The sequence below is a fragment of the Rhea pennata genome, chromosome 9 (genome assembly GCF_028389875.1).
Source record: "Rhea pennata isolate bPtePen1 chromosome 9, bPtePen1.pri, whole genome shotgun sequence".
Classification (NCBI taxonomy): domain Eukaryota; kingdom Metazoa; phylum Chordata; class Aves; order Rheiformes; family Rheidae; genus Rhea; species Rhea pennata.
In genome coordinates, this window is record NC_084671.1 from 8,135,897 (window position 1) to 8,154,484 (window position 18,588).

An 18,588-nucleotide genomic window follows, 5' to 3' on the forward strand; every position below is an offset into this window, starting at 1 on the left:
ACAGATTTATTTATTTTTTTCAGCCCAGTTCTTGCAATGAAGAAAGCATTCGATGGAAACACTGAGTTGATCCATCCATCCAGTCAAGTGAACAGTAATAAGGCAGGAAATAAATAAATGGGTCAACAAGTATTTCATGCTTGAATGCCCTCGGTAAGAAATCACACACCTAAAACCTGAGCTTGGAAGCATACCGGCTCCCCCAGAAACAATGATAAACTACACCTCTAATTTAACTGACATTTCAGACGGTTTCCAAACAGGAATTTTCTCCACTTTAAAGCACACAGTGCAAAAAGTTTTAATTCTGATTTGCTTTCTATAAAAACTATATTGAACGATTTCTTGTATGATTAGCTGCATAAACTGAGCTTTCTATTGTGAAATTGAAACGGAATATTTAGAATATTATATAGAATAATTAGAATATTCCATTCCGGATAGGGTATTTCATTCAGCGTGCACACAGCAGATTTACCGATTTGAGTGCGAGATGGTAAACAAAGCAATTGCAACAAGCTACACACAGTCCTATTTCTTTGCCTTGGGAATTGACTTCTGGCTTTAAATTACTTACTGCTCAAAAGCAGCTTGTTCCCGTCCACTTAATCAGCATCTGACTTTGCTGTAGCATTCAAGCAAATTGGAAATAGATGAGATGTGGCAACAGAGAGAAATGCGAAACTTTCAAACAGTTTTAAAAATAAACTAAGCACAATTCTTTGCTATTTTCCTGAAACTATGATTTCCTATCTTATAAAATGATAGAAGTCACTTCTAAGCAATTAAGGGATATGCCAGATCATGTGGGTCTAATTTAAGTATTAGAAATGCATGGTTCTTATATTAATTCCCCCCCCCCCCAACATATATAAAGTGCAAAACCACAATGCGGTTAAAATACAACAGCTAACAGACATGAATCTCCAAGTAGCATTTGTAATTACAAATCATGCTTCTGTGAGGAAGAAAGAGATCCTAAGACCCAACATGGGTCTGGGAAACCAACAGCCGTATTTAGATAACCCACGTTTTACCTGTGCTCCTGCGCCCAGCATTTCGTAGAGGGCTGGTCCTACGCCTCAGAGGTCCTAATCAAAGAAAACACTTGAAGCGGAATCCAAAACAGAAATCAACTGAATGAACTTAGACTTAACTTTTGCTACCAAAGCTGGGACAGCATGCAGGAAGAGCAAACGTTGCATTAGATTTGTTACATATACAGTTTAATATAGCAGAAATGGGGACCATATAGCTTTAAATACGTGAATATTGTAATATTTGACAGAGAAACTCTCTTCCTCTACTGACATTTCTTTTCAAATTGCTGGCCTCGCTCTGCTTGCACTGCAGCCTCAGCATCGCTGCGAGCAGAGGCCCAGCAGAATTCAGGGACCTTTGGTGCTGGGAAAGGCGAGACACACTAAGCCCCTGAGCTGTCAGCCAGATCAGCGAAGAAGTCTTGAAAAGTTCAAGACAACATTAATCCAGAGGGCTCAAAATGCAGTTAGCTCAAAGTAACAAATCGGTGTTCTCATCATCTGCAGCAAGCCAGAAAATCTCCATGGAAACAGGAAAACAGTAAGTTGGAAGCATCTGACACCTGAAGATGCTCTACTGGCCATCCACTGAGGGACACGGGTGCCTCTGTGCGCAGTCCTTCGACAGGAGTCTGCAGTGCTTAGTGAAGTTCTGGACATTTTCCTCAACTCGGAGAGTACGACATAAGGAACCCATCTGGGGTACTCAGAGACGCCTCAGGATGCTGTCTCCTTGTTTGCAGAAACTGGTATTACTGCTGTGCACGTGCAACATCTACTCCCTCCACCACCACGCCGCGGCTCGTGCAGCTCAGCGCGGTCACACCCAGAGCGGAGCATTTGCGCTGGTGAAATTTCAAGGAGAATAAATTTTCTGCATTAGTACAAACACAGTACTAACATTAGTCAGCATGAGCATCTGCCTCAAAAACATTGCATTGCTTCAATTTTGCTCTTTCAAAATCCAGACGACGACAGAGAAATTCTGAAGAGCACTCAGGTGCAAGGCGAATGGCATTCAAGACCGGTTTTGGGCTTTTAAATACAGTCCATCCTCTACTTTCAATTCATTAATTCAGGACTTTCCAAAAGAAGTTTCAATGTATTGATTTTTATAATGCACTTAATATTAACTTCAGCAGTAAAATGAGGATCGAAAACCATTATTTTTGAACGTACAGTAAATATGTGTACTATATGACAAAGCAGCAATTCCACCTTAAACCTATAGTGACCCTGGAAATAAACCAAGTAGGTTCCCTCCCGTGGATCATGACGTGACCTTCCATTCCACGGGAATTAAACCCTCATTTTGTGCAGACGGACCTGCACTATTTCACGTGCCAGTCCAAACGGCATCACTCCATCAGAGCGGATCCCTCTGAAGCTGCGTGACTACGCAGAGGCCTGTTCCCCCCGCCGCCCCCGACAGTCTTCTGCACATCCGGAGCGCAGCCGCGTGTGCTCTTTGCACAAGCGTACAGGTAACGAGAGGATGCCGGTGAGAAAGCACTTGGTCTGGAGCAAGCACATACCTGTGAACGGAGGCCGAGGACAGCCTCGCTGCTTTCCGTGGATCTACCGCGTGTCCCTAAGGAGCACGCGCCTGTACGGTGTATCACCTTAACTGCTTATCTACTGCCTTACAACGTGTCAAAGCAAATATAACGCCATAATGCCAGATAATGTCCTGGCTTTCCCCACCTAACCCTTTGTAAATTCCTTGCACCAAGCATTTAAAGTTACTGCTACATAACATTCAGCCAACATAATATCAAAATATATTTTATTCTGGACCTCTTTCAGATCTGATTCAAATTACAGTTGTCAAAGCAATACAATGCAAAGGGAAACTGCAACAGAAAATGTGCCTAGAAGGGATATAAGGGCCTTGGGGACAAATCATTGTGATGGAGAACCAAAAATACATCATAAAGTGTAATTAACATGGTCCAGGACAGTATAGAACATCTATATCAGTCTTCTTTAGACAATAATCATGAAAACTGAACAATAAAAGTCCTTTAAACAAGTACAAAAAACTGTCATGGGCTGGTTTACACTTTTACAACAGTTGTAATTTAACTGGATAACTGAAGAAATGATGCAGACATTTTAATCCAGTGCTATAGGTAGGCTCACAGAATTAGACCCAAAGGATTTGTAACTCCAAATGAAACCATTACAACTACAATGTCAATGTCAGGAGAGAGAGAAAAAAATTACTTCTGTATTCTAGAATTACTGATCTGCACACTGCAGTCTGTTGAGGACAAGATTGCAAAGTACACTGGACTAGCAACAACATGCAGACTGTTTTCCTGAATTTACCCACAAATGTCAAAAAACATTATGAAGAAAGAATGAATATTAAAAAAAACAAAAACAAAACATGCCTTAAGTTATTGTCAAGCTTCAAACTTAAAGGCAGAGAAAGAGAATTATGTACTCAAAACTAATGATCTGAAGCGCTATTAACACTAAATCTGCGATTTTTTAAGAAAACGGCAGGTTTTCCTGTCGTTTTGTCTGCCTTCCATCAGACTGACGGTGAAGCCAGTCGCACTTTCACAGAAGGTGATATTTCAGAGCTTGCTCGGGAGGGAGGAGTGAAGACTGCTCCACGGCTCCCTCCCTCGGGAAAAGGTCAGGGATCTTGTTGGAGATTTACTGCTGTCTCCCGAAGCCGTATTTGCTTCGAACATGCCACAATGTTGCTTCTGCTTTCTTCAGACTTCTGGAGAGTGTGAAACCGATCCCGCCGGGGAAAGGCCCTAGGGGACTTCCTGAAGCTAGAAGATACAACGCTACAACGCCTGCTAATGAAAAGGGAATACTGGGCTGAGTCCGGCAGGCCCTGCTCTGGCGACATCCCTACTCGAGACAACGGGAGGGTTTTTTCCCCCTTAAGTGAGATGTGGCTCATGATACCTCAGTGGCATGCAGTATGGTATTACGCAGACCCAAATCCTCCAATGTTTATTCTGGCAAAGTTTTCTCACGAAGTGAAAGAAAAGGGGATTTCTGATTAAGTAAAGATTGCAAAATTGGGTCCCAAGGCTCCTCTTTGCTAAACAGACAAAAACATACAACCTTTTATTTACAAGCTGAAAACCCCAGTTTGCAATTTCAATGAAATTCCTTCATTCAGCAGAATTAAGTGCGTTGGCTGCTAAGACTGCTCTGTAGGCAAACTGGCACGACCACTCTATTCCCTCCACTGTTCTTCTGAAACACAAAGAACATTTTAAAGGTATAATGTCCCATCAAATACCTTAGCATGAGGTAAGCAGTATAAGGAAAAAGGAGTGCTTTTTCAATGAAGATTAATTAAAATTGGTAGAAGTCTTTGGCCTTTCTCTCAAGATGCATTAAAGTGTCATGAAATGAAGAAACATGCTTCAAAATGCCATGTCGTTCTGACTGGTAACTATTACCTCCCTCCACCCAACCCAGAAAAAGAGGCACTTTTAGTGTTTCGTATAAGATTTCCAATCGTCTCATAGACGTGCTAAGTAACCCTGCACAATTGTAGTCCCAGAATAAACTGATTTTATCAACATTACAAAGAGTCTAAAAAAGCTTTTATGAGGACCTAGATATTATCATAACTACACTAAAAAGTCCACTGGTTGGGAACCTTTACATCAATTTTAAAAATGCAGAAAAAGTAAGAGTCAAAATAGGAGAAGAGGAACTCTACAGAAACCTGGACCTAATTATGCAGAAATGAGACACAGGATTCTGAAATGGATGCATAGAAAGCAAACTCAAGAGCAGTTCATACCTCCTTCCATCACTAACTCTGAGCCCAGTTTTTCCCCTTCCTTTTATCCTCTATTTGCCCATTAACTTGTTGAACTGGAAGAAATAGTAACTTTAATGTGTGCAAAGGCTTATCCACGTTTGTCTTTGCACTTAGGAAGCAGGCGCAATATAATTAACTGGTATGCAAAACTAGGCATGTGCATACATTTATACAATATTAGGGTCTTACTGACATTTGGCATATTCAATTTAAAGGAACAATTTGGATATTCTACCTCACTCTATTGAATACGAGGTCTTTGTGCTATACAATATAATAATTAATGTCATGGTTCTCTTTTTTTTCCTTTTTCTTTTGCTTCACATAATCACAGAACCTAGCACACCTTGCATGCATGCATTTAACAGTGTATAAAACAAGAGGCAAGAAGAGGTGTGAGCAGGAGCAGCACTGTGGCATGCTAGTAAAGGACAACAATAAAATATCTATTGGCCAGATCCTTTGCTAGTGGAAGTGGCCTAATTCCACTACAGTGGGGCACTGCTGATTTTAACTCTAGGTTGGGGGTCTTGGCCTGTGTGTCCAGGGCATTCGAGTCAACAGATCTGACATGCCCGGACTGTGTGTCAAGCACCTGAAAACCCTGGACCTGTGATACTGAAGCTCTGTATTATCTATTTATGAATATGTGATACTACGCTTAAGCTACTAGAATTACAACCAAAACAGCTGATGATTGAGAAAGAGAAAAATGGCAATACCCTAAAACATGGCTGTGAGGTTTTGCAGCTATGTCACAGAATTCCACCACAATTCTTTAGATTGGCTGAAAGAATCATCCAATGACTTTTATGAAAATGAATAAACTGTTCATATTAAAATACAAAAGTACTATCAAGAATCACTTCTGACTTTCAGATTTAAATTCAGTGCAATTGACAAATGCATTGCTAAACGAAAAATGCAGCTTAAAACATACTCAAAACATTTGTGTCTATTCCTGGGAGCACAGTTTAAAATTATTGCACAGAATTTTATTTTTTTTTTTTTTTTATTAATGACAGAGGTCAGCCACAGTCATGGACCTCCAGCAATAAAAGCAATATTTCAAGTGCCAGACGCTCAATATATTAGGTTTCCTACATACTGTAACTCACAGGGTAATTGCTTTAAACATTTGTAATATGTTCCAAAACCTTAAAAATAGCTGGCACTGAACCATCACGGATGACTGCCTTTATGGATATGACTGTTTGTTGTCTTTAAATGCTCTGTATCATAGTATTATATTCCTCGCTAATAACAGCTGGGGTACATATCAAGAATGTATCGTTGACTTCTCTTTACCATTGGCAAATTGCTACCCTACCTTAGCCAAACTCAGACTTGCTTCAAGCCGTATTTATTTCATGTAAATAGCAGAAATCAATGCTTAAAGAACAACTGTTAAAATGTCAAAGCTGCATTATCTCGATTAAATCAATTTATATCTAACTTGGGGGAGGAACAGAAAAAAATGTTAGAGACTAGTAATAATAAGCCACAAAATTATTTGTGATTGAAATAGTGTTATAAAACTGATAACTTTGCAAAGCTCTATAATATAAACCATTCCTTAAGTAAAATGCCTGTGACATAAATTTGACAACCTCTCTTTTTATAAATTTACACTCTTGGAATCTTAGGCAAGACATGATGCAACCTTTTCAACTACACATACGCGTAAACACAACCTCATGCTATCATTTACAAATAAAATCACTATCAGTATACTTTTAATCACATGAGCAGAAAAAGGTTTGCCATATACATCTGTCATTGTAAGAAAAATACTTGATATTGTAAACAGAGTAAAAGACACTATATAGTAGTGATTATTAAAAAAATAGCAGCTTACATCTACCCTATATTTGGAAAAAAAAATGTAGTCACAAGATACAATAAACTGCAGGACTGGAGCAGCAGGGGAATTAGTGCAAGTATTCATGTTTTAAATAAGCTGAATCACTGCTATTAAAATAAACTTGAAGCAAGTCCTCTGTTTAATTTTTTTTTTTTTTTAATCTAAGGTAGTAAACATTTTGCCTCCTAATGGCAGTGTTATCAAATATATGCCAAAGATTTTTTTTTTATAAAGAAAAATTACATGAGATACTTTTAATACTGGAGTTTGGTTACAATTATACATCTAAGCTCCTACAAATAATGATGGGCAACTCTCAAAGAAGCTGTGGCATGAACCCTTGTCCAGAAAGATCTTAATCTCTTTAAAAAAACAACCCTCTCCCTCCCAGCTATACTTTGCTCCTTTTGACAATAGTGCACAATCTAACCATAATTCAGCTATGGTCTCAAAGCAACAGAAGATGCATTCTTTTCTTTCTTTTCCTTTTTTTTTTTTTTTTTTTTTTTTTTTTTTTTTTTTTTTGCATCCCTGTATTTTCTTTTTCGTATTTTTGCGCCCTTCTATGCTTAAGTTTGGCAGAATGATGTCCCAAATAAGAAACTACTGCATTTCAGCCATGTCACTAGAAAAAAAAAAAAAAAACCACATAGCATTATACCCATTACTGAAGTACTTGGTAGATTAGCAGGATGTGCAACATCACACCTCTAAAATGGATTTTTTCTCTTCTCTCCATAATCCCTTTTCCACCCTCCCTCTCTTCTGAAAATTGTGCTCTGGGAGCCACAGAATGCACCAAACATTATCAGGTTCAATCTACCTCTTCAAAGAATGCTTTAAAATATCTTTCAAATAAATGTTTTTTTTTTTTCTTTTCCAAAGTGAAAAAAATATGAACAGGAAACTAATTCACTCCCTTACTTCATGCATCGTAAACTTAACCAAAACAAAACAGAAAACCCAATGTTTAAAAGCAAAGAAAAAACTACTGCTGCAGATTTCCATAAGTCCATTTTCTCTGTACACACAAACAGCTCAATTACTGACAAGGAAAAAGAACCCCACAATCCATTATCATAATGGATTTAAAGGGGGAAAGGGGTAATGAAGGCTGCCATTAGTATCTTCTGAATTTGGTATGTATATGGGTCTGCTCTTGTATATGGTATATTTCTCTCTCTCTCGCTCTCTCTTCCGTTTTTCATATCCAAAACCTTTAAATGTTATTTTGGGGCACAGCAGATTCCAGCACTTGGTGAACAGGATTCACAAGCTGTGACAAAACTCTGTCATCCTCTTCAGGGTGTAACTTTTTTTTTTTTTTTTTTTTTTATATATACAGTATATGTATATATTTCTTTTAGGTTTGGCTGTAGTGGACTGGCCATGGTTCAATTGGGACTATAGCAGTACATGGGTCAGGGACAGTCATTTTGGCTATGTACACATTCATAGTCGGTCCATGGCTTCCAACTAGTAGCGCTATTTCCGTAGGTCTAATACACAAACCTAAAAGGAAAAAAAAATTGCACGTCATATATATCATATATTTATACAATTCTATTTTAAATATCAGAACATAACCCATAAGCCTGATCATGCAAGCTTAATCTCAAATCTATTACCACCTGGGGAAAAAAGACACCGTGCAGGCACTTTGGTTATAAGCATTGAGCTAGACATGCTAAGGACACTGCTACCTAATGAACTACTATCAGAACATTAAAAACATCTAATGCAAGCTTTTTGCTTTTTATTCACTATTAAAAGGCCAGGAAGTTACTAGAATCTAGTATATAAAAATATAATAAAATGAAATTAAATATACTATGTAGAAAAATATTCAAATTGATCAGGCTCATCTAGAAAAAAAATTAACAGCACACAAATTCCAGTCTTCATCTTCTCAAAATCTTCACTAAAAAGCACCTCTACTTGTGTTAGTTCTACCAACTGAGCCTACATCTATTAGAAATATATAATCATATACAAGCTATGCTCATATTCATCAGTGGTTCAAAAGTGTCTTTATTCAGTTATTATCACCTACAAGTATATTTGAAACAGAGAGGACGAGGAGGGCTTTCCCTAACAAACTATATAAAACAAACTAAGAATGACATTCTCAAAGCAAAAACTAAATTAAAAAAAAAAAACACACACACAAATCTGATGCAAATACAATCAACCTCTTGGGTCAAATTAACATAACAGGCAAAGAATGGAAAAGTAAGATTGCATGTATCCAAAAGTGTCATCTAGGGTAAGATGATAATTTCTACTCAGGACATACATGAAACTTCTGTTCCTTTTGCAGTATTATCTACATTTATATGACAAAGATGGTATGAAAAACAAACTGAAATTAGTTCTCTAGGATTTAGTTTCCTTAAAAAATTTAGAGGTTCTTATTTTTGGTTCTGAATTGTAAGTGATCTCACCACCACAGAGCATGCAAGACAGCAGCAGCAGAAGGAAGCCTTGTGGATTCTTCGGTACGAGAGTCAAGGCTTGAAACTTTTTACTACAAAGCTACCAGGACTGCTGTTTCCTAACATTTTTCATGTTAAGCTACAGCACCTTAAAATACACGTCCTACCATTTTTATCCTATTCTACATTTGTTTTTGCTTAGGCTCCCTCTACTTCAGTCTAAAACCATAGGCAAATAAGAAGTAAGCAAAAAACAAGTGTTGCATTTGTTATGAAGAACTGCATATTAGTATTTCAACTACAACCCTTTGCAGGACCACATCAGAGTATCTAGGACGTGATGTTAAAACACACCAATATGAGATGACTGAGAGTGTATTTATGATTAAACATATGATTCTGTTCCCTAGTTGTTCTGAGCAATGTAAACAGACTGGTATCTACATATATAGTTCCTGTTATTTTTAGGGACTTTTTAACTACCAGCATTCAGAAATTTGTACTTTGTTTTCCTGCTCTTTTTATTTGTTGATTGCAATGTAGAGGGTAGGTGTTATCATGCATTATAAAAATATCACCTACACTGAACATTTTTACTTGAAAAAGGCAAAGAGGCAAGAATGAACTTTTTTCTACATTGCAGTGAAATGAGCAGCCACACTGGTCAAAATTCCACAGTAAGCACCAGTGGGGACGAAAATCAAAATTAAATGCATCTTTGCCTCCTAACTGAGATTTTTGGAGGACTGAGAAACACCCCATGCATTAAAGCTAGAATAAAGACATATTCTCCTTTCAACATTATAGCACCTTTACAGGCCAAAATCTAAGTGTGAGCTGGCTATATTCATACTTCATCAAAATAAGGACATTTTGTCTCCATTAGTCAAAAGATTTCCAAATGATGTTTCTTCTTAGACTGTCAAATAAGTCAAGCTGCACTTACTGAACCATCTGAAGCACTTGCTCCAACTTTGTCTCCTGCTGCATTCCAGCAAACCTCAAAAATTCCTCCTGTTCCCCGGTAACTGTGAACTAGGGCACCTGTCTGAAAAGGAAGAAAACATTAATTAATATAACAAAATTTACATGAACAAGTAAAATTTGAAAAACACATAAAACTTCCCTATTGCTTTTAAAAGCCCAAATTCTTGGAAGAAATGGTTCAGTTGGACAATCTAACCATTGTGTTAAAGGTAGTTAGGTTAAATTTTTCCCCACAAAACACCATTATCCTGCCTTGATCTCTAGCATTTGAAAGGCAAAACTAGGGGTTGTTGCAACTACTTCCAATTACTAAAATGAGTCTTTTAAAAAATAAATACCCTATTCCCAGTATGCTGGCAGAAATCACCTTTTGCACAACAATAACATCCTTGCACTTCCATTCACATACAGCATTCTCTTGACAGAAACACAAGTGGTAGATAATAATATTTCTTAGAAAGTTCTGCAGAAACATCCATCCTTTCCCCCCCCCCTCACACTTTTTTATTTTAGTTTATTAACTGAAATTCAGTGAAATAGTTGCAGGGTAACAGATTTGAATGTCTACTTTGGGTCAGCATTTTTCACAGTAAACTTGAACTTTCAACCCCAGATAAAACAAAAGTCATAAAGATAATTCTGGGGTGCAACATGCTATTGGAGAAACTTTATTGAACATGTAATTTCTTTTTTGCTTTGTTTTTTTTCGCTGAGAATGCTAATATAACAACAATTATTACTTTGTCAAAAGTAGCATGTAATAGTTACAAAGGAAGTTGTGAAGTCCAGACAGAGTAAAAACAAAACAAAAATCAAAGACTGCAGTATCAAAAGATTAACAGGTGTCAGGCTAAAAACAATACACAGGCACTCATTGAGAGAAATGTACATACACTAATATAAGAAACTTCCAAATAAAAAGTGAATCAGCACATTAGCAAAAGCAAATCTCTTTGCAGCAAAAACACAATGGTGTAACAACAGCTGGAAGAGTATTAACAGAAAAGACTGAAACATGAACTTTCTAAACAGAGACAGAAAAGTTATACCTGCGTATTCCAGATGTGTACGCATTTATCAAAGGAGCCACTGGCCAGATATCTGCCATCAGGACTGAAAGCTACACTGTACACAGGTTCTTGATGTTTTGTCAGAGTATGAATACAAATTCCTCTGTCTACATCCCATAACCTAACAGTAGAATCAAAGGATGCACTGTCAAGTGGGGAGAGGAGAAAAAAAAAAACACACACACAGATTAATCACATGTAAATTTTACAGAATTTTGTTTTTAATAGAAATGTACATGACAGTACCCTACGCGGTACTGAAATATTCTACGAACCTACGTATATAAAGAGTGAAGTAAAAATAATGCTCATTTTCTTAATAGGCATTTTAAAACAGGATGAAATAGTACCTTGCTAACATAAGATTGGCATTTGGATTATTTGTTCCTGGTCCTGTAGGACTCCATTTGATAGTATAAATTTCTTTGTTGTGGGCTTGTAAATCATGAACACAACTGTCTTGTTTCATACTCCAGATCTATGATAAAATGGAAGAAAACACAAAGGCATTTAGTATAATACTGTACTAAAATACATTTTACATCTTTCTTCTTTTTCACTTGCAGAGCCTGCCTTGCCATGTTTTAGGCCAATCCAAACATTTCAAATGACTGCTGGATTTCTGGATTAACTACAGTAAGAATCACTCCTTAAGCACCCTCCTTTCTCTTAGTTATTAATACCGGATGGAGTTAACAAATAATAAAGGTACAATCTATAGAAACCGATGTGCTAACTGCAAGCCTGTTGAAAAGTGCAGGCTTTTAGCTCATGCTAAATTCCACCTAGAACATAATAAGAACTGTAATACTGAAAGCACATTTACTGAAAGTAAACCTGAAGAGACTGGACTCGGTTTTGCCAAATATAAAGCAACTGCAAGGGCTAGATTCTTGAACCCAGCTCTGGCTCATACCTTAATTCACAAACAGTTCCCTCATCTCTAGTGGCACTCCTCAGGAGTAAAGAACTACTTCATTTAGGAGTACCAGAATCCAGCCTTCAGAGCATTGAATCAATCCTTTAACTAAGCAGGTGGTTGGACCTGCATCGTATCAGAGTAACTCACAGGGGTCTAAAGAGTTTGGGCAAGTGTCCTTCTGAGAACTTCCCTCACTAACACAGACGTTCTTGATACTAACTGCTGAATCGCACGAGCCCACACACGGTGGCACGCTTCCCAGCTGCACGTCTCTCTGCTCACTGAGACACATTAATGACAGCCTGAGCTCTAGATTGGAAATCATTTCTCCTCAGTTCAGCTGCTTCAGGATTAGTAACCAGCTTAAGCTGGCTATTTTGAATCCATCCATTGCCAATGGAGAAACATTTGACATTTTCAGAGGTTTATTCATCATACTTGGCTTAGACACTTAAGAAAGAATGAATTGCTCTTTATAGGTGCTAGACGCTTGCTGTTGACTGAAGATGTCTAGACATCTAACTTTAGACTATAGGCTTAATGTTTAAAAGTCTGTATTTAGATAAGGTGACTTCCATTGCAACTGCCTGAATGTGTGCCAGCAGAGGGTATATCTGATGACTCATTCAGCTAATCCCCGTCTCTGATGAAACGGTGAACTAGATGAAAATACCATTCCCTAAGGTTACCAGTTGGACAGTGTTGTCAGTGTAATACCAAACCAAATCCTGAAACTGTGCCAAATATAATGCTGAACATCCACTGAACATAAAACAGTAGGAGGAATGGAAAGCCACCTCTAAGATGAAAATGACACTGGCCTGCAAGTCACGAACTACTTCATTTCTTCCGGCGCATCTAACCTGGTAATATTTTTGTGTGGACCTCTAGTCCTTCCTGAAGTCGTATGTATGCGTTACACTATCCTCTACTTACGCAGGCTTGTCGCAGTTCTACAAAGTAGAATATTGCTTTTAAATTAAAAACTGTGGAATGACTCCCTTTGACTTAGTAAAACAAGGGAGTACAGTCTTTCAAGAAACAATATGGTAAAGATTTTAACTAAAAAGAAGGGGAAAACAGAACAAAACCACCAAAGGAGCTAATCACCTAGTCTTGTATGTGTTACACATCACATAAATTCCAACTTTTCTTTTTAACCAAAAAGAACCTCAGCAAGTGTGACAGGTTAATGATTAATGACCTGACTCTGTAAACAGCTAAAAGAACCTAATAAATCATGCTTCAAGTCTCAGGGTGGCAGCCCGTAACAAGCTCTCTGGACCAGGGCTTGGCTATGATTAACCAAGATTTGCTAGGAATGCTTCATCTTGCTAAACAGAGAAAGAACAAATATTAGAGGATATAGAAAGGACAATGGCATTTCTGTATTACCCAAGCTAATGGTGCACACTGGAGAATTCTACAAACACAAGGCGGTCTACAGTCGCCATTATCAGAACTTCAGTTACCTTTAGAGTCATATCATCAGAACATGATGCCAGAAGATTACCAGTAGGATCCCATTTGATTGCATTTACTTCATTCTAAAATTGAGTAAGAATAAGTTGAGTTTATAAAAGACAGACAGCAATTGTAAGTATTTGTATAATTATCAGTATTTAATATGTAATTTCCATTCCAAGCCTCCACTCCAATAATGACTTCTTTTTGCCACCTATTCATCATATTTTCCAGTGCATGCTCTTTCACATTATATCTTGTGCATAGCAAGTCTTAAAGTTACTATGTTTCTCCTTGTAAAGTTTGGTGTGATACCCCGGCTGCATATGGCAATGAGTTTTTATTGTTCTAATGATAAAGACTGTGGTTACCATATAATCTTAATTAGCACTACCAGTGTATGTATCTACTGCCTGTTGCCACAGACTGTCTATTATGCAAATACACAATCTTGAGCATACTGGGATCCCAATCCCTAATTAGTAATACAAATATCATGTAGCAACCACCATTTTCTGCTACTTACTGTGTGACCCTGGAAGGTTTTGATGGGCCTGTCTTGTCCTAATTTACAGACATGAATACACATGTCTGTACTGCAAGAGGCAAATGTGTTGTTGCTCTGCCAGTCAACATCTAATGCTGGTGCTAAAAGAAGAAAGACATTTAAAACCATGGTATGTATTCTGCAGGGATTTGATCTGCAAATGTAGCGTACAAATTAGAACAAGTGCCAACAGGAAGCAACCGTTAATTTTACAGTAGTTCTAAAGATAATCAAACACTTCACAGAAGTGAGAAATGCAGCTGAAAATCTTAAATAAATGAAATAAACTTTAATAGAAGACATTAAAACATGGAATATATCTGAAACACTTGCACAGAAGACAGTGCAGCGGGACAACAAGCTACAGTTAAGTCATCTAAAAATGAATCTTAGGAGTCAGTCTGAGGAACAGGTTCTCAGAGCTTAACACATTGCCATGCAGGAGCTGATCTCCATCCACTAACAGTCCATGTTTGTGGTCATGGATAGCAGCCAGTAAAATTTTTTTTTTTTTTTTTTTTTTTTTTTTTTTTTTTTTTTTTTCCAGCTTGTTAAGCTGTGGTAAATTAATCATGAGCCACATATTCCATTTGGTCAGGACTAGGTATTTATGACAGATAGCATGTGGATCTTGAAGTAAACCAAGCAGCGATGTTTTCGACTGTTGTCACGCCACTGAAAACACAGCGTGAGCAGAACAGAAAGTGGAAATAAGACAGGTTTCTTAAAGACTCTTCAGTGGTACGGTCCTCATCCTCTCCATTCCATTTTCCAGCTGATTCTGGCAGGCTTGCCCGGCATGCAGCTCACAAGGCAATTTGTCTGACCTCCAGTGAGGCAGCCTTCTCATCCCAGCTGCCCAGTAAATGTTCGCTGGCCTTTCAGTGGCTTGCGGTCAAATGAATTTGGGACAGCACAGTAGGAAGCAAGAAACAACAGGATGCAGAGATAGGACTACTGTAGGTAGGTTAGAGCAAGGCCAGGGTACTGCAGCAGGAGGATGACAAATGTAATCTATGGCTGATAAACAGAAGTCCTTAACAGCCCATCTACTTGATTTGTCTGCCACTGTACTACATGAAGTTAATAGTATTTTGATCATCTCTTCTGACCTTCATACAACTGCAATAATATTGTGAGTTACAAAGTTATAAAATCAAAACTACCCCATCCTTGCTTAAATCCTTCTAAAAATTCATACAACTGTAAACACAGGAGTCAGTTTCCAAAGACTGGCTGTAAGATTTTTAAATGGTGTGAATAAATGCACTGAAGTTTGGACTTTTTTATTTTTTTAAATAAATAAATTTTTGCTCTTTGCAGATGGCAATCCAGATGATCATAAATTAATTAATTAATACTTACCAGAATGAAAAGGAAACTGCTGCTTAGCTTCCCCAGTGTGGGCATCCCAAATAATCGTGGTCTGTATTAAACGGATAAACAAACAGTAAATAGACTTCTACAATTGCTAATTTCCTCCTACTCCAACCATTCACATGTAACAGATTACCAAACCCACTCTCCATTTCCCAAATCTATTCATAACTATGTATTTCTATCCAGTACTATGGAAATGATGGAAGATATATTATATACAGTGTCTACAACAGAAGAGAGCCGTAATATGTTGCAACATCTCAGGTTTTTGGTGGCTTTTTTTTTATTTTTTTTTTTATTTTAGGAGAGAAAGTTACTTCCTTCTTCCTACTTCCCTAATCCACTCAACTATTTTAATTTCAAATACTTATATAGTGATATACTTTCCTTTGTCCCTAAGCAGAGCTTTATATAAACACTTAAGTTTTCATAGATAAAATCTTTTGGCTTAAGTATAGCTGTAATTTTGCTTTGAGTGCTTCTCTATCAATACTTCCAGTAGCTTTCTGATGCACAAAATTTAGTATTTTATAACAGCTGTATCATATAGAAACTTTCCTGACCTACCTCACAATAATCAATGACAATTCTGACACTGAATTCAGTGGGGGCATGAGATGACTGCACAAATTATTTATGGGAAAAGAAGCATATGGTTGAGTCAGTATTTTGCTAATGCAGAATATTTTTAAAGCATAATCTCAGCTTGTCCAATGAGTTTTACTGACTGAAGCAATGAGGCTTCTCTCTCCTCCAGCGTATTTTTCTGCAAAATAATGCTGTAACTCCACAAACATTTTAAAACTGGCATAAGCCAGCATAGCTGCCAAAAGAAGTAACCCATCCTTTCTGTGCTTGAGACATTCACTTTCTCTTCATTTGTGCCAGCACAAGCATTTGTGAAGCTGGGCATTGAAGCAAACTGGGCTAAAACTAACGAAGGTAAATCAGCTATATAAATAAATAGAGGAGAAAGTCCAAGGCTTTTCAGTGGTATTGACAGCTAAAGTATTGTAGAACTGTGGTCTTACTGAACTTGCAATTTGTTATTCTCATTAAGAGCAAAGCCAGTGTTTACCTCTGCACCTCGAATCACTTATAAATTGAGGAAAAATTCAACAATTATTCTTAGTCTTTGAACTCTTCTCAAATCTATTCTTCATCACTGTGTGTCCTTACTGCTTTTCATAAAATTTCCCACAAAGCAACAACTTTGAAGTTAAAGACTTTGTGAGTCTTTAAACTTGTTTAGGCACACAAAATGAAACAATGATCTCGACGGCCTTATGCTACTGCCACCTCTCCAGTCAGACTTGTCTTTCATCCTAGCTCTAACTTGTTTAATCACTATCAGGCTCGATTGATGCTCACATCAGTCAGATTCTATTTCTCCAATAAGACTTTTTTCTGAGGCTATTAAATGCTTTGCTAACTTTTGGATGATTTCATTTTACAAAATGTTGCTGTGTTCAATGCACTTGTGCTTTTAAGTAACTAGGAACAGATCAAGGGACACTAAAATCTAATGAATTAAAATACTCTAATAACCTATTGTAAAACAACAAAATTTAAGTAGCATGACTAGTTCTTTTAAGTACATGTTTATTTCCCATGACTTCAGTTTAATTTAATTGCTTTCTGTGGCTTTATTATTAGATATTTCCAATTTAATTACAGCAGTGAAGTAAAAAAAATTTAACTTTTACCAAAGATCATCTCACCTTGTCCACTCCTGCACTTAAAATGAAGTTTCCTTTCTTGTTCCATTTTAACGCAAATATAGGACCTTTATGTTGCCCTAAGGTGCTGGCAAGATTACCTGAAAATTTATATTGATATGAATACATTAAAAAAATTAAAGTCATAATGAAGAAAACTTATTGGAAATTAAAAGCATTTCACTCACCATCTTTAGTCCATATCCTTGCAAACCCATCATAGGACCCAGTTGCTAGAAGTGTACCTTCACTCTGCCAGTAAAAACATTATCATCATTTTTACTGTACAACTCAAAGCACAAAGCAAACTGCAGGCAGAAGGCTTCTGCATGAGATTTGTGAAATTTATTCACTAGACCACAATTTACAAAAAAGAAGCCCCTGAAATACAACACAACAAGTTATGACATAACTCAAAAATACAAATATTTCAGGAGCCATAACAGAAGATGTATAGTCACTGTTACTTAAACTTTGACTATGCACAATTTTCTCAGAGGATTTTGAACACTGTAACGTCTACTCACATTCCAGTCCAGCGATGTCACGTCTTTGTTGCTTGGTACATCCTGCCCTCCTTCTCGTATACAGTGTCGAAGTACCAGTTGCGTAGAGCCACTTGTGCTGTTTTCACTGAGGTTCCATATCCGTGCTGTTGAATCTCCAGATCTACAAAATAATTATAAGAAAATAAACCCTCTATTAATTTCTTCCAAAAAAGGTCCTCCCCTTCAGAACAGGAAAAGTTGTATTATCTGATGCAGACAGCAGTGAGGAAGGCTGCATTTTGATTTATTATCATAAGCATACAAAGTGTGTCAGCAAACGTTAGTATTACATACTTAAGGACATACATTTTCCCTGATGCCTGTGTTTATACACGTGAAGGAGATTGTTTTTCTTTCTTTACTTACATTTTTTTTCTAGATTTTTAAAAGTATGTCCCCCTTCATCAAAAGGCATTCGTGTGCCAAAGAGAAAATAAAAATTTGAAGAAAAAAACTGGAAATATTATAAGCAGGAGGTAGCACACCCTGTTGGCAAAACACAGCCAACTGGAGGTAGTGAAAAATGCACCGTTTTGGTTAACGCACATACCCTGAGGCCAAGAGGTCGCTAACGGGATTCCAGGCACAGATGAACACTTCAGATTCATGGCCACGCAGCACCACTGCTTTGTTGGGAGGGATTTCAACATCTCCATCTACTTCCATCATATCTGTGTGATTATCTGCATTATGGGAAACAACAGTAGAGAGAAGGGGATTTTAATATTTTGGGATAGTACTTTTTAGCTATTGTATGATTAACATTCTTTTCGAATGAGCACAATAACTAATTCGCAGTGTCCTT

General features: G+C 37.4%; 1 protein-coding gene across 2 annotated transcripts in view; it reads right to left on the reverse strand.

The window, feature by feature from the left end:
• Nucleotides 1-2,809: 2,809 nt before the first annotated feature.
• TBL1XR1 (TBL1X/Y related 1) overlaps nucleotides 2,810-18,588 on the reverse strand; it is a 120,953-nt gene continuing 105,174 nt past the window's right edge. For both annotated transcript variants that reach the window (XM_062582533.1, XM_062582532.1), the window contains 11 exons: nucleotides 18,334-18,466; nucleotides 17,763-17,904; nucleotides 17,424-17,487; nucleotides 17,239-17,336; nucleotides 15,503-15,563; nucleotides 14,117-14,238; nucleotides 13,599-13,673; nucleotides 11,555-11,682; nucleotides 11,184-11,349; nucleotides 10,094-10,195; nucleotides 2,810-8,224 (listed from right to left, as the gene is read on the reverse strand). In XM_062582533.1, the coding sequence (XP_062438517.1) occupies nucleotides 8,198-8,224; nucleotides 10,094-10,195; nucleotides 11,184-11,349; nucleotides 11,555-11,682; nucleotides 13,599-13,673; nucleotides 14,117-14,238; nucleotides 15,503-15,563; nucleotides 17,239-17,336; nucleotides 17,424-17,487; nucleotides 17,763-17,904; nucleotides 18,334-18,466 (1,118 nt within the window). In that variant the 3' untranslated portion in view covers nucleotides 2,810-8,197. The remainder of the gene's footprint in view (nucleotides 8,225-10,093; nucleotides 10,196-11,183; nucleotides 11,350-11,554; nucleotides 11,683-13,598; nucleotides 13,674-14,116; nucleotides 14,239-15,502; nucleotides 15,564-17,238; nucleotides 17,337-17,423; nucleotides 17,488-17,762; nucleotides 17,905-18,333; nucleotides 18,467-18,588) is intronic.